Genomic DNA, 13,205 nt, shown 5'->3' with positions numbered 1-13,205 from the left:
GTGGTGTAGTGATTTTTTCATATTATATGCATTTACAAACTTGAAATTGTATGATATAATGACCAATAAAGATACACATGTTCAGGGCGGCACTACAAGTACTTTAGGGGGTTCAAATGAACCCCGACTTAATATATATATATATATATATATCCTTTTACCAGTGTAATTTACCCCTAAAATATTTTGCACACCCTGATCACAAATTAGTTCAGCCCAAAACCAAGCAACATCACAAATTAGTCTTATCTCAAAACCACGCAAATCACTCTCCCCTCGTAATCCCATCTCATCTCTTTTCTCTATTTGACTATCTTAGTATCAACAACTCTAAGAGTAAAGATTAAGTGTTTGTGAGTTGTGAATGTCTTTCTCTTTATTATAAACTAGTCGCAGACCCGCGCGTTGCGCTGGTTATTTTTTTTTTATGATTGTGTTATTATTTGAAATATTTTTGAATGTGTTACTACTTAAGTTGCATTATATATGTATAAACAATATATTGTAGGATTCGTGATGGTAGAAGGTATTGTCTTGGAATTAGATGTGGAAACAATACAAATAGTCAGTCAAGAGATGATATTCCATCTTCCCAAGTTAGTAAAATTTAATTAACTTAAAATTAGATAGAAATAATTTTATAAATTCAAAGTTAGCGTCATGCTAGGTGAAAACTTTAGAGGATTGTAATAAGTTGTTTCAAGTGTTTTAAAATAAATTTTAATAATAAAAAAAGATCTATTCCTTTAAAGATAGAGATTAGTATTATAAATAGGATGAGGAAATTTTATTGTATTATGCTTTTTGGGAACATAATTTCTACCAAACTCGGTTGGCTAATTTGTACATTTCCAAGTCAATTGAGCACATTTTGCATGTTACATGTAATTCTTCATTTCCATATGGGTAAGGGCATTCACGATCCCAATGACCCACTCCATTTTTCTTGCATGCTTGGTTTTTTGGGATGCGAAATTTGTTTGTTCCAAAAACAGTATGTCGAAGGATTTGGCGATAGTTTTGCAGCAATTGTTTTCCATCTGGTTGGTTTAGAATTGATAATAGTAATTGTATTCCTTCATCATTTGATTGCATAACAATGCAATTGGAGTCCATACTTTGCATTTTTGTCTCCTTCTATGTTTGCTTGAAGAAGGATTTGTTTTCCCACTTTAGTTTGATCTTGTACAAAATATTTGTGAGCTCCAACCAAAATAGTGCTTGTTTGTTTGCACCCTAAAGCATTGATGAATGAGTTTTTCTTCATCGTTTCGAAGGAATAATGGATTTTGGAGTAGTCCAGTTAGGTTGATGTGGTGAAGAACTTTTTTCCTTTTGGTTAGCCGATTGAATCGCTTGCAGCTGTTTTTAAAAAACGAAAAGACATATTAAGAATGTAATGCGTTAGAAATATTTGATTGAAGTTATAAATATTTTTTCTTTTAGAAATATATCAATGACTATAGAATTGCGCAGTACTTCACAGTAAAAAGTTAATAAAAAGAGGAAATTGAAAGTTGTGATATACGGAGCAACATTGTTATGAGAAAGAAAATATATCTATATATATATATATACACATTGTAATGAGGAAGAAAAAATATTATATATATATATATATGTAACATCATTCATGTTATGACTTTGGAATACACATCTGTGTAACGCAGAAACTTTAATGTGAAGGGCCGTAGCCATAAAGAAAAACTCTACATCCGTTCGGCCCCTGGGAGTGTATAATGTTTTTTTTTTTTTTTTTCAATTGCAATATTTGATTGATGAAGCCATAAATATTTTTATTTTAGAAATATAATGATGACTATAGAATTGCGCACTACGTCATAGTAAAAAGTTAATAAAAAGAGAAAATATAAGATTTCAATATTTTGTGCCACAATTTTGGATGTGGTTGATTGTGATTAGTAGGAAAAAGTGGCGAGTTCATGTGAAAGTAACAAACATGAGATTTGAATTTGAAGTTGTGTACCTGATTTTGATGTTGCCTAAAAATTTTGGTGATTGTCTTCCAACATTGGAAAATATTTTGAGCAATAAATCTGTCGTAATTCATGTTGCATTCTCATTTTTGTGATTGTGGAGAGTGTATTTCTATGCTATTTTTGGTGTGATTTTTTGTTGTTTTGTTTTGTAATTTATAGTGTTTTGATTGTTGTATGGATGAGTGATTGTCGAATTTATTTGCAATTATTTTTAATTATTTTTTTGGGGGTTTTTTTTTTTGTTATTATTATAATAGAAGCCTTTCATTACCCTTCCCTATAAGTCTTAAATCCTGTAAATTATGTTCGATTGTTCAGTTTTCATTTGGTTTTTTGTTTTTTTTTTTTTTTGGCATATTTTTTTTTTTTCATTTTCCATTTTCTTTGGGGCTTTTCAAATGATTAGGTGGCTTTTGCCCTCCAGCCATCAACTTTTAGTATATAATCTAGTGGATGTATCTAATAACATAATGTTAAATCAAGTTAAGTTTGTCTGATGTTAACTTTGTCTGATAGTGAAATGAAGGTTAGTTGGAACTTTGTCATCATTTGAAGAAGAAAAACTGTATATTCTATAGAAGTGGACAATGCATTGAGTAGAAATTAATCGTTCAGATTTCACAAAAGCTATATTTTTAAAGTAGTGGGATCGATTGACATATTAGTTAATTGCTTCAATGGTGTGAGTATGCCCAATTGGTGAGATATGATGTAGTTATAAATGTTATCACTGTCATCTATTCCTTTGCACACACGTTTGCTTCCAAATCTCAAGTATTAGATAATAAATATTGGGTTCTTACATTGCCATCGATTTTTATGCAAGACTATTCGGGTGGATAATGAGATGTATGAATTTTTAATCTATAATTTAGCTTTTTGAAGATACAAAATTTATTAATCTCAGTCACAGCAACAAAATTTATCATGTTGTCTAGGGGGTCATGGTCTTCTCACAATGTATATAATGTCTTTAAAATTTGTGTCCCAAAAAATTACAAGACCCCAAAAATTCAATTGACCATTTAAACACCCTCTTAGGCTTCCAGAAATTTTATATATATATATATATACACACTCTCTCTAGTATTAAAATGGGTTTATATGTGTGTGTATATGTGTGGGAGTTTATCTTGATAGTGCTTTGAAGTGGTTGGATCACATTAAGAGCGTCTCCTTCATATAAATTACTTTTTTGATACCCAACTCTACTTCATTCTCCACTGCAATATGAGTAGCCTTGGCTTCACGTCGTGGAGCCTAGTAATAGAGGTGTCTTATACACCTGTCTCATATAAAATTTTTCTAGAGAAAAAGAATAAATTAAATGAAATTTAAACTAATTTTTTATTAAACTTTATTTTATAAAAATAAATATAGACATCACATACCCTGGAGCAATGGGCAACCTGTTTACAATTTTTGGTGATGCTACCATCGCTATATCACATGTTATAAGGTATTACGTCCAACCTCCTTAAACCACAAACTTGATACTTAATTCCCTATTATTTATTTCTATTTAATTCATGAATTCATCATTTGGGAGTATTAAACAAAATTAAAGTCATATTTGTTATGGGTCGATGCAATAGCAAAGCAAACTAAAATCATTAATAAATAATAAAATAAAAATAAAAACTGAAAATTTGTGACTTTTTAAAGAGTAGAAAAAGAACTGCTGTAATTATTTTCTTCATAATTTTCATTGTTTAGTTATAAATATGTAAATTAACTGTGACTTTTGATTCTCACCGACACACATATCATGTGTTAGCATAGGATCATAGTTGGCTGCTGCTTTTGGTCAGATGTGAAGACAAATGCATCATATATTTGATATGCACCCTAAACTATTTCAACATCAACAAAATTAATAATTGGATTCATATCTTATAACTGGGATTTAGAAGTCATGTAGATGTGGGGTACATATATGATTAATGCATTGATAACAATCAGGGTTTTTTTTTTCCCCTCAAAAAATCAGGCCCAAAACTTGATTTAAATTAAAGCCACAAGCGATAACTTTCATTCACTTCACTATATTGGGCTTCCATGCTCAATTTTATCTGTTTAATAAAATTTCTCCCTAATTCACCATATACTTGTATTTAGTCTAAAATACAATAGAAACTCACATACTTGACATCCAATGACTCCCTAAAATCCGGCCATACCCACTCCTAACAACCACTCAAACTCCAATATACCACTACCAAACTACTTTCCTAGTCATGGAATATAAACAATCGAGAGAGATGAAAACTCACCTTTAAATCCCCTTGGAATGGATGAGCCGTGCCACCAACACTTTAACTTCACTACTTTAGAGCTTACATTCTTCCAATAAGCCACAACACATTAAAAAAATGACACCTGAGATATTTCCAAATAAACCAAGGTAAAATAAAATAGTTTTTTTGGCAGTAAAATTGTAGCACTATTGAAACGTCATTCAGGCAATCTCCAAACACATCAATGCATGCCAAGGACCTATCTAATATAAACACAAACACAAACAAAAGAAAAAGAAAAAAAAAAAAAGCGTCTCATATTAATATAAACAAAGCATAAAAGTTTTGCACCAAAAAAAAAAGAATTGAAACAGAGAATAAAAGTTTTGCACCCAAAAAAAAGAATTGAGATGTAGAGATACCTCAACCAAAGAGGGAGTTCTGTCAGTATTTATAAACCGTGTGGAAAGGAATAAAGGGAGGAAGGAAATCAGATAGGCAGCCGTTACTGAGAAACAGTAGAGCAGGAAAATGAGTAGCTTTCAAACTCTCTGTTTTCTCACACAATACCTGAACAAGCTCTCTGTTTTCTCACACAATACCTGAACAAGCTCTCTGTTTCTCACACAATACCTAAACGCTTCAAGTTTTTTTTTTTCCTTTTCTTTTCCTCCCTTTAAGCTTCCCTCTACGTTACATATTACAAGACCCTGAACTCAATATTTCAAAACCCTGAATGCAAAACCTGAACGCTTCCCTTTTTTTTTTTTTCCTTTTTTTTTTTTTCCTTTTTCTTTCTTCCAAACAGCCTTGAACGTACCTTTTTTTTTTTTTCTTTTTTCTTTTTCCTCCCTTTAAGCTTCCCTCTACGTTACCCTGAATTATTTTTTTCCTTTTTTTTTTTTTCTTTTTTCTTTCTTCCAAACGGCCTTGAACGTACTTTTTTTTTTTTCTTTTTCCTCCTTTAAGCTTCCCTCTAGTTACCCTGAATGCTTCCTTTTTAAATTAGCTTCCTTTTGTTTTTGTTTTTTTTTTTTTCTTTTCTCTTCCCTCCAATCCGGCTTGAAAGTTTTGATGTTGGGCTTCATAGTGGAACTAAATAAATATAAGGTGGGCTGAATTAAATAGATACTGGAATTAAATAAATAGATAGTGGGAGTAAATAAATAAGTAGTGGGCTGTAGTTATAGGGTTGGAGATTATAGGCTGCAAATTGTAAAAACCAATTAAAAATTGAAGGAAAAATTTTTTTTTAATAAAAAAAAATGACGTGGCAGCTAATGTGACGCAACGTGAGAGCAGCAGAATTAAATTCTACGCTTCAGCTTTTAGTAATATATAGATTTTTATAATATATATATATATATGTGTGTGTGTGGGGGCACGTGTGTGTGAGTGCGTGGCTAATATTGATTGTGTGCTTTATTTTATTATAAGTTGTTATAATGTTATTTGTGTGAACTGTGATGTGTGTGAATGTGTGTGTGTATAATATAATATAACTTTATATAATTTAATGAAAATGAAATACAAGGGGTTTTTTTTTTTTTTTTTTTTTTGAGAAACAAACACACACACATAAGGGAGAAAGAGAGGGAAAGGGAAAAGGATTCTAACACAAAGTTATCTTTTCATATTCTTAAGTAAGTACATCAAAGTGGACTAAAATTGACCGAAGTGGACCGAAATAATCGAAATGGGACTAAATTGGACCAAAGTGGTCCAAAATGGACCGAATGCCAAACCGTAATTAGCAAACATATCTCAAAAAATTAATAATAATTATAATAATAAAGTGATGTAAAACCATAATCTTTTATAAGTAATGTATTCCAATGTGATGGAATTGATTTGTTGTTAAAATAACTTCAATCATATTTATTATTATGTTAATATTTTTAACTAAATTATTATACTTGTGTATGTGATTTTATGTGTCAGTTAAAGGTTTTATTCAAGAAATTTGGTACACCACAAAAAAACATATCAAGAAAACTACTTGCATATAAAAGCATTTGCAGCAGTGGAGCTAAAAATTTAGCTTTTTAGCTCCACCAAATGTTACTTTATCTATTTTACCTATACACATGCTACAGCAGTGGGTCTATTTTAGCTTTTAACACAATAAAATAATATAAATATCACAATAAAATAATATATTCTCTACACTAAAATAATATACCCTCTACAATAAAATAATATATCCTACTGCATAAAAAAATTCACAGCATCAACCACAACACCTCTGCCATCAGCCACAGCCACAGCCACAACCACCACCACCATTACTGGCCACAACCACCACTCTACTTTGGCAACCACAACACAACATAGAAAAAAAACAGAAACAAAAACAAAAAACAAAACCACAACCACGGCGGCTGGGAAGGCGTGGGGTGAGGCGATCGGTGGCTGGGAAGGCATGGGGTGAGACGATCAGCAGCTGGGACGACGTGGCTGAGGCAATCGGCAGCTGGGAAGGCGTGGGGTCAAACGATCGACGGTTGGGACGGCGTGGCTGAGGCGATCAGCGGCTGGGACGACGTGGCTGAGGCAGCGATAAACTGAGAGATGAGAGATGAGAGCTTGAGAGCTTCAGATGGGAACTTGAGAGTGACTGAGAGAAACGACGGTGAGATAGAATAAAAGAAATGAAAAAAATAACCAAACCAGTAGTATTTTAATCCAGGGGTGAATAAAAAATTATTATTATTTTTTAGATGTCTACTACATGTGCACTGTAGCAGTTCAGCTAAAAATTATACCTATGCCTCCACTGCTGCATGGCCTTTTTTGGTATAATGGTGGAGCTAAAATAGCATTATCTACTGCGAATGCTCTAATAGTTTATATGAAAAGAAATATAATAGTTTATATGAAAAGAAAATGAAAGGGGGAAAAAAAAACTATTTTTTAAGAGCTTTATTATCTCTATCTCTTGAAGCTTAAAAAAATGACATATGGTTCTCTAAGTAGGAGTAAAATTGAACCCTTTCACCTAATCTTGAATACCATATTTGTGTACAAATATGAATTCTGTGGTGGAATGAGATTTTTTTCAAGCGAGCATATACTAAAAATAAATAAATGATGTCTCCGCTCAAAGTATTTGTATTACATATATTTTCTATTATAAGTTACATTTAGTACAAAATATTATATTTTCTAAAAAATTCTTCTCAAAAATAAAAGTTCAAAATTGTGTAAATTCACTTTAGTAAAAAATGACGGTCATATCATAATTGATAAGTTATAATTAGTTTTGAAAATAAATAAAGGCATAATGCATTATTTCATACATTAATATTTATATACATGTTTTTTAAAAACAAAGAACGAAAAGAAAATAATGACATAACAGCTAATGTAGCACAACAGAAACGTAAGAACAATAAATGATAGATTTTTAGCGCATAGATATTGATTGGTTGGTTGGTTAGGACTTAAGATGCACTACTTCTCTCGGTGCTTCTTTCTTTTTCTTTTCTTTTTCTTTTTCTTTTTTTCTTTTTTTGGAATGGAAGATATAGAACTGTTCAGCAAGTTACAAAGTTGTTAGCTCCAACCAGTTGATGCAAGATAGCACAGACATTATGTGCTTCTTTCTAAAAAATTTAATGTCATAATATATACCCTTAATCATGGCCCTAGTTCTGTATCTATTAGTGTGGCTATCCTGATCGATGAATCTTTCTACTGACACAGGATCCTACAAATATCGCTCACCAAACTAGTCAACCCAGAATACCACCTTCATGAAATAATGCGTTTATGCATCAATGCTGTGTCTAGACAGGAAATTGAACAATATAACAAAAGAAAATAAATTGGATAAATATAAGTTTCTCCTCTAAAATACTAAAGTAACACCGCTAGTCATCTTCTTCACTTTCATCACTATATGAAACTAGACCGCTTATACCAACATCTTGGGACTTACTAGTATTACTATTAGATTTTTTCAACGTCTCCAAAGATTTTTCTGCATCAACAGCATGGATTTTCACTACCTCTGAAGGCTGCTCAGAAGTTCCTGTTTCTAACTTGGCTTTCTTTGCTTGTGGCTTGACTTTAATAATCATACCTAATGGACGAGCAGGCAGATTTTTCCTCCCAATTGATTTCTGTTCCTGCAAACAGTGACAGGTTGTGTGCTTAGAAACCAATGCATACTAACAATTGCAACAGTTTTATTTCACTAGCAAAATGGTCAACTCTCATAAAAAGTTGTATTGGGTCAGTGGCAATCAGACCAAGTTGACTTGACTGGATCATAGGCACACCATATCACTATATCAGTAGTCATAGATAAGCCCAAAACAGACTAGTAAGAAAGATTTCAGCTTTAGGTTAAGCTGAAATCTGCAATGGCTCAAATTACTCCACACAATTATTGCCAAATCAAAACTGTCTACCATTGAAGCGCCTACCATCAACTTATGCATTATCCCTTACACCTCAAATTTTACTAGATACTCAGAAGCATTAATTCACACGGCAGACAGGATTCAAAGTCAAAAAGGTTCCAACTAGCTTTATTGATAAAAGTCTATTGAGATCATGTCAGAGACGTGGGATTAAAATGCAATGCTTATATGAGAGAGAGAGAGAGAGAGAGAGAGAGAGAGGGGAGGGGGGGGAGGGGGGGGAAGAGGGCTGAATTTTTACTTTCAACAAAAAAAATACAGAGACTCATTTCAAGAAAATTCCGCCAGGTTAATAAACTTTGATTGTGTGATTGCCTTCTCATTCCCAAGTTTGATTACTTAGGAAACCTAGGTCTCATCGCCTAGGGTTTATATTTCTTTAATTTCTTGCTCAGTTCACTTTTCAACAACAAAAAGCCATCAAATTCCATCAAGATTCATTCAAAATCCGATCTTTTTCTTGCCTAAACCTGTAAGTATCAAGCTCCATTTGAGAATCCTACTTTAGTGTTGAATTTCTAAAGATCCTACATCAAAATTGGTATCAGAGCCGACTAAAGCTTTTGTTCTAAGTCAACATCCTTAAGTATCCATTTAGACCAACACCAAACAAATTGATTAAAATGTTGAAGAATCACTAGATTATAAATTAGACCAGTTCAAGACTTTTTTTTTTTTTTTTATGACGTAGAACCTCACCAAGGTAGGGCCCTTTGGACCACCCTTGGGGAGTAAACCACAGACACAACCCCACCCGCCAAAACTGTGTATCAGGTAATTAAGGAGAACTCCTTGTGGGGATTTAAACCCAAGATGTCTGGTTACAACTCATCCCAAGCCTCCCACCACTAAGCTTCACCCTGACAGGTAGTTTAAGACTAAATTATGAATGTGCTAACATAAAATGCAGGCCAACTTCTGCACCTTAAACACAATCTAGAACAATTAGCCTCAGAGAATCCTTTAGCTACTGCGTTGAACAAGATGTCCCAGGAAAGAGATGGTTTCACAAAATCTTCAACCATAGTTTCATATGCAGAAGGAAAAGTTTAAAATCTTATAAGTTAGATCCAATATGCAGGAGGTATTAACTTTGGTAATCTGAACAAAATATATTTATTATGAGCTTGCTAAGACCTGGCAGAACCCAGAAAGTCCATCAGCTCACTCAATGTACAGACATGGACCCATTCAACACCCCCCCCCCCCCCCAACCCAAAATAAGACCAACAAACAAAAAAGGGTAAATTATATATTACACTTTCTGACTTTGACATGTTTTCATTTTCATCCTATACTTTCAATTTTTTTTTTTTTTTTTTTCCATTTTAGACCTTTAACTTCCGTCCAAATCATACTGTTAAACCCGAAAAGATAATGTAGTTTTGCTATTAGAAACATATGGGGTTTATAGAAATCCATTTCAGTCCTTTAATTTACATTTGTTTCCATCGTAGCCTTTCCATCCAAATCACATCATTAAACCCCCAACAAACGAAGTAGTTTTGCAATTAGAAACATATGGGGTTTAATGATGTAGATTGGATGGAGGTGGACACAAGGACTACATTGGAGATAGACATAACTTAAAGGACAAATTAAAGAATTAAAACTACAACAATAGAACAGGTCAAAGTTAGAGGGTGAAATTTGTAATTTAGCCAAGAAAAATGGTACAAAAGCAAAAGCAAAAGAAAAAGAAAAAGAGAAAATTGTAAGAGACGGAAACATGCTTCTGTCATCAAAACTAACCTGGATTATAGGAGCAGGGGTTTTTTCCTTAAGTTCGTGTACAATATTAGACTGTGCTGCCACTGCTGCCTGGAGAAGAATTGAAGAAATCACAGCAATAAAAGACGAAAGATGAAGTTCAGGATCAAGTACTTCCTTGATTCTCAGCATGACCATGCAACTCATATGCCTAACAAATACCACTACTGAAAGAATTGTGCCGCTTAGTAACATTTTTATTTCAGAAAAACAATCTGTGCAATGTGCCAGTGCAAAACCAGTTTAAAATGTTCAGCAAAAGCTATATCATCCATAAAATCACTTTGCTTCAATTCTTTTTTTTTTTAATAATTAAATCACTTCACTTCAATTCCTTACTGTTTGAACACTTATACATCCCTTCCATTGACATATATATAGTCTACTTAAACTGCATACCTAGACTTCTTAGTCTTGGTCATTTAAAAGAAAAATTCTCAACAAAAAGATAACATTCTCCATCAACAATTTTTGGGGGACATATACAACATTGAACTAACCTTAAGCGTCCTAATTGCCAGGATTTATGTTGAGATGTACAACCTTTACCCTATTAAATCAGCCTAACTACATATATAAAGGGAAGCACAAATAAATTTAGGAAATGCGTAGTCTGACCATAAATTTTGATGCACAGGAAAACTGGATCCTAACTAATAATTATAAACTTTGCCACATCCTTACATTAGAAAGTTACAGTAATGACCTCACAACAAACCCATGATTTTCAAGCCAACTAATTTTGTGTTTCCACATGAAAAAAAAAAAAAAAAAAAAAAAAAAAAAGAACTTGATATAGAACAATAAGAAATTTACCTGGAAACTCTGCAGCTGCTGAGCTTCCTCATCTGCAATTTGTTGTTCATATTCCCTCCTTGACTGAGTGAAAAAATAAACTAAATTAAAACCATACAGCAGAAATGTTTTAATAAATAAATTAATGAACTCTAATGAAAATAGAAAGGAAACCAGTAACAATAAGGGTCTGTTTGGGATCAACTTATTTTACTGAAACTGAAAACTTTTTGTTGAAAGTATTATAAATAAAGGTAAAAGTTAGCTGAAATAGTACAATAAGACTCATAAATAGTACCAAAAAGTATAGTGAGATCCATGAATAGTAGCAAAAATAAACTGAATAGTAAAATAAGCTGGTTCTTTAATTTGGAGCCAAACGCACACTAGATCTGCAAATTGAGATTGCAAATCACTTATAGTTTTATAAAACAGTTCTATTCTTTCCAGTGATTATATTCTGACAATTTCCAAGTATCTCAGCTTAGTGACTCCAAAGGTACATCCAATAGTACTTATCAGAAAATGATGTACTTCATGTAGCACTGAATAGATAAATTTCTTAGACCATAATCTCACCATTTCCACCTTTTCAAGAAACTCAGTCTCATCATCATCCAAAGCTTTGGGTGGTCCTGTTAAAAAAAAAAAAAGAAATGGTTAGTCTCATTATTTAATGTGCTAACTGGGAGATAGCAAAAAATGCATAGATCATTTTTGCCCTGTTGTGATGCAGTCCCCTAGAGTTGCAAAAAAAGGAAAAACATACACTTGGCTCTACAATTAGAGCTGATCACTCACTGTGCTTGAAACGTTCATTAAACTCTGCATCTTTCCTGTCTTTGTTCTCCTTGAGAATCTGCATTCAGAAAACATAAATTTCAAAATTCTTGAATAGCTGAAAGCTTATATGAATATAAACATATGGGGTGCATATAAGTTATAACCAAAGGATTTATAACAGCCAGAAAATCTTGTTTCAATTTACTTACACACTAGACAAGGATCAAATGGGCAAAGGACCCATTTTTAGCAAATTGACCCCTACAAAAAACCCCTAGGTAGGAACAAGAATTCCCGGTATCTAAAATGGGTTTTCAATTAACTGCTAGAGACGCAGGAAGCTATCACACTTTGCTTGTTGTGGAGTATTTAGAGAGAACATAACACCGGGACATTTGAGCGAATTGAATTTACTACTGTTCATCTGAAAATTTAATTCCTGAGATTCTTTTGGAGTCGACTAGAACTTTTGGAAAATTCAATTCTTCAGCCCTTTTTTGGATCTTATTAAAATCTTACTAACTTTGCATCTTAGTTTCAGTTTTCAAGCACTTCTCTTGTATACTTCCCATGTACTTAGCTTCACCCTTTCGCTTTGTTGTTCATGAAAAAAAAAAAAAAAAAATATATATATATATATATATATATATATTCTCAATAGCAAAGCAATATCAAATTATACAAAATCGTAAACTTTATACATTGAAACAAAAAACAAAAATAAAGGGTGTTATAGTTTTACCTCAAAGAGAGCTCTATCTCTTTGGGCAGTGCCATCCTCAACACGCTCGCCTCTTGCCTTTTTAGCTTCATCCAACTGCCTCCACCAAAAAACAAAAGCTTAGTATTTTTGTTAAAGAGAAGAAAGAGTAATGAGCTTCTGAATTCGGAAAAAATAGAAGAAGAAGAAGAAGAAGAAGAAAGGGTATTGAGAAATCGTAATAAACCTGTTCCTCCGAGACGAAACTCATAAGCCGAATCGGACGACTTGGTTCTTCAGCCATTGTTACTACGAATCAGTACAACGCTAAACCCTAAACTCTCTCTCTCTATCTGCGCTTCCAAAACCCCTATTCTTCGGCGATTATGATTTAGATTATGAATCTCAGCGAGCCGAGCTCCAGTACGATTTAGAGCTTCCCCTTACAGAGTGAGTTTTTGTACTTGGGTGATAATACCTTGGCTCTCCTGAC

General features: G+C 32.9%; 1 protein-coding gene across 1 annotated transcript; it reads right to left on the bottom strand.

Annotated features, from left to right (window-relative positions):
• Nucleotides 1-7,968: 7,968 nt before the first annotated feature.
• LOC112007594 (uncharacterized) lies at nucleotides 7,969-13,205 on the bottom strand. Its single transcript, XM_024039964.2, has 7 exons — nucleotides 12,960-13,205; nucleotides 12,755-12,829; nucleotides 12,031-12,088; nucleotides 11,809-11,864; nucleotides 11,251-11,313; nucleotides 10,417-10,485; nucleotides 7,969-8,367 (listed from the first exon to the last, which is right to left on the bottom strand). Exons 1-7 carry the CDS (start codon nucleotides 13,014-13,016, stop codon nucleotides 8,110-8,112), a joined length of 636 nt encoding a protein of 211 aa, XP_023895732.1. The 5' UTR covers nucleotides 13,017-13,205; the 3' UTR covers nucleotides 7,969-8,109.

This window comes from Quercus suber, unplaced genomic scaffold (assembly GCF_002906115.3).
Source record: "Quercus suber isolate HL8 unplaced genomic scaffold, Cork oak 2.0 scaffold_209, whole genome shotgun sequence".
Classification (NCBI taxonomy): domain Eukaryota; kingdom Viridiplantae; phylum Streptophyta; class Magnoliopsida; order Fagales; family Fagaceae; genus Quercus; species Quercus suber.
Note: the sequence above shows the minus strand (reverse complement) of the source record. Positions and strands in the feature narration are given on the sequence as shown.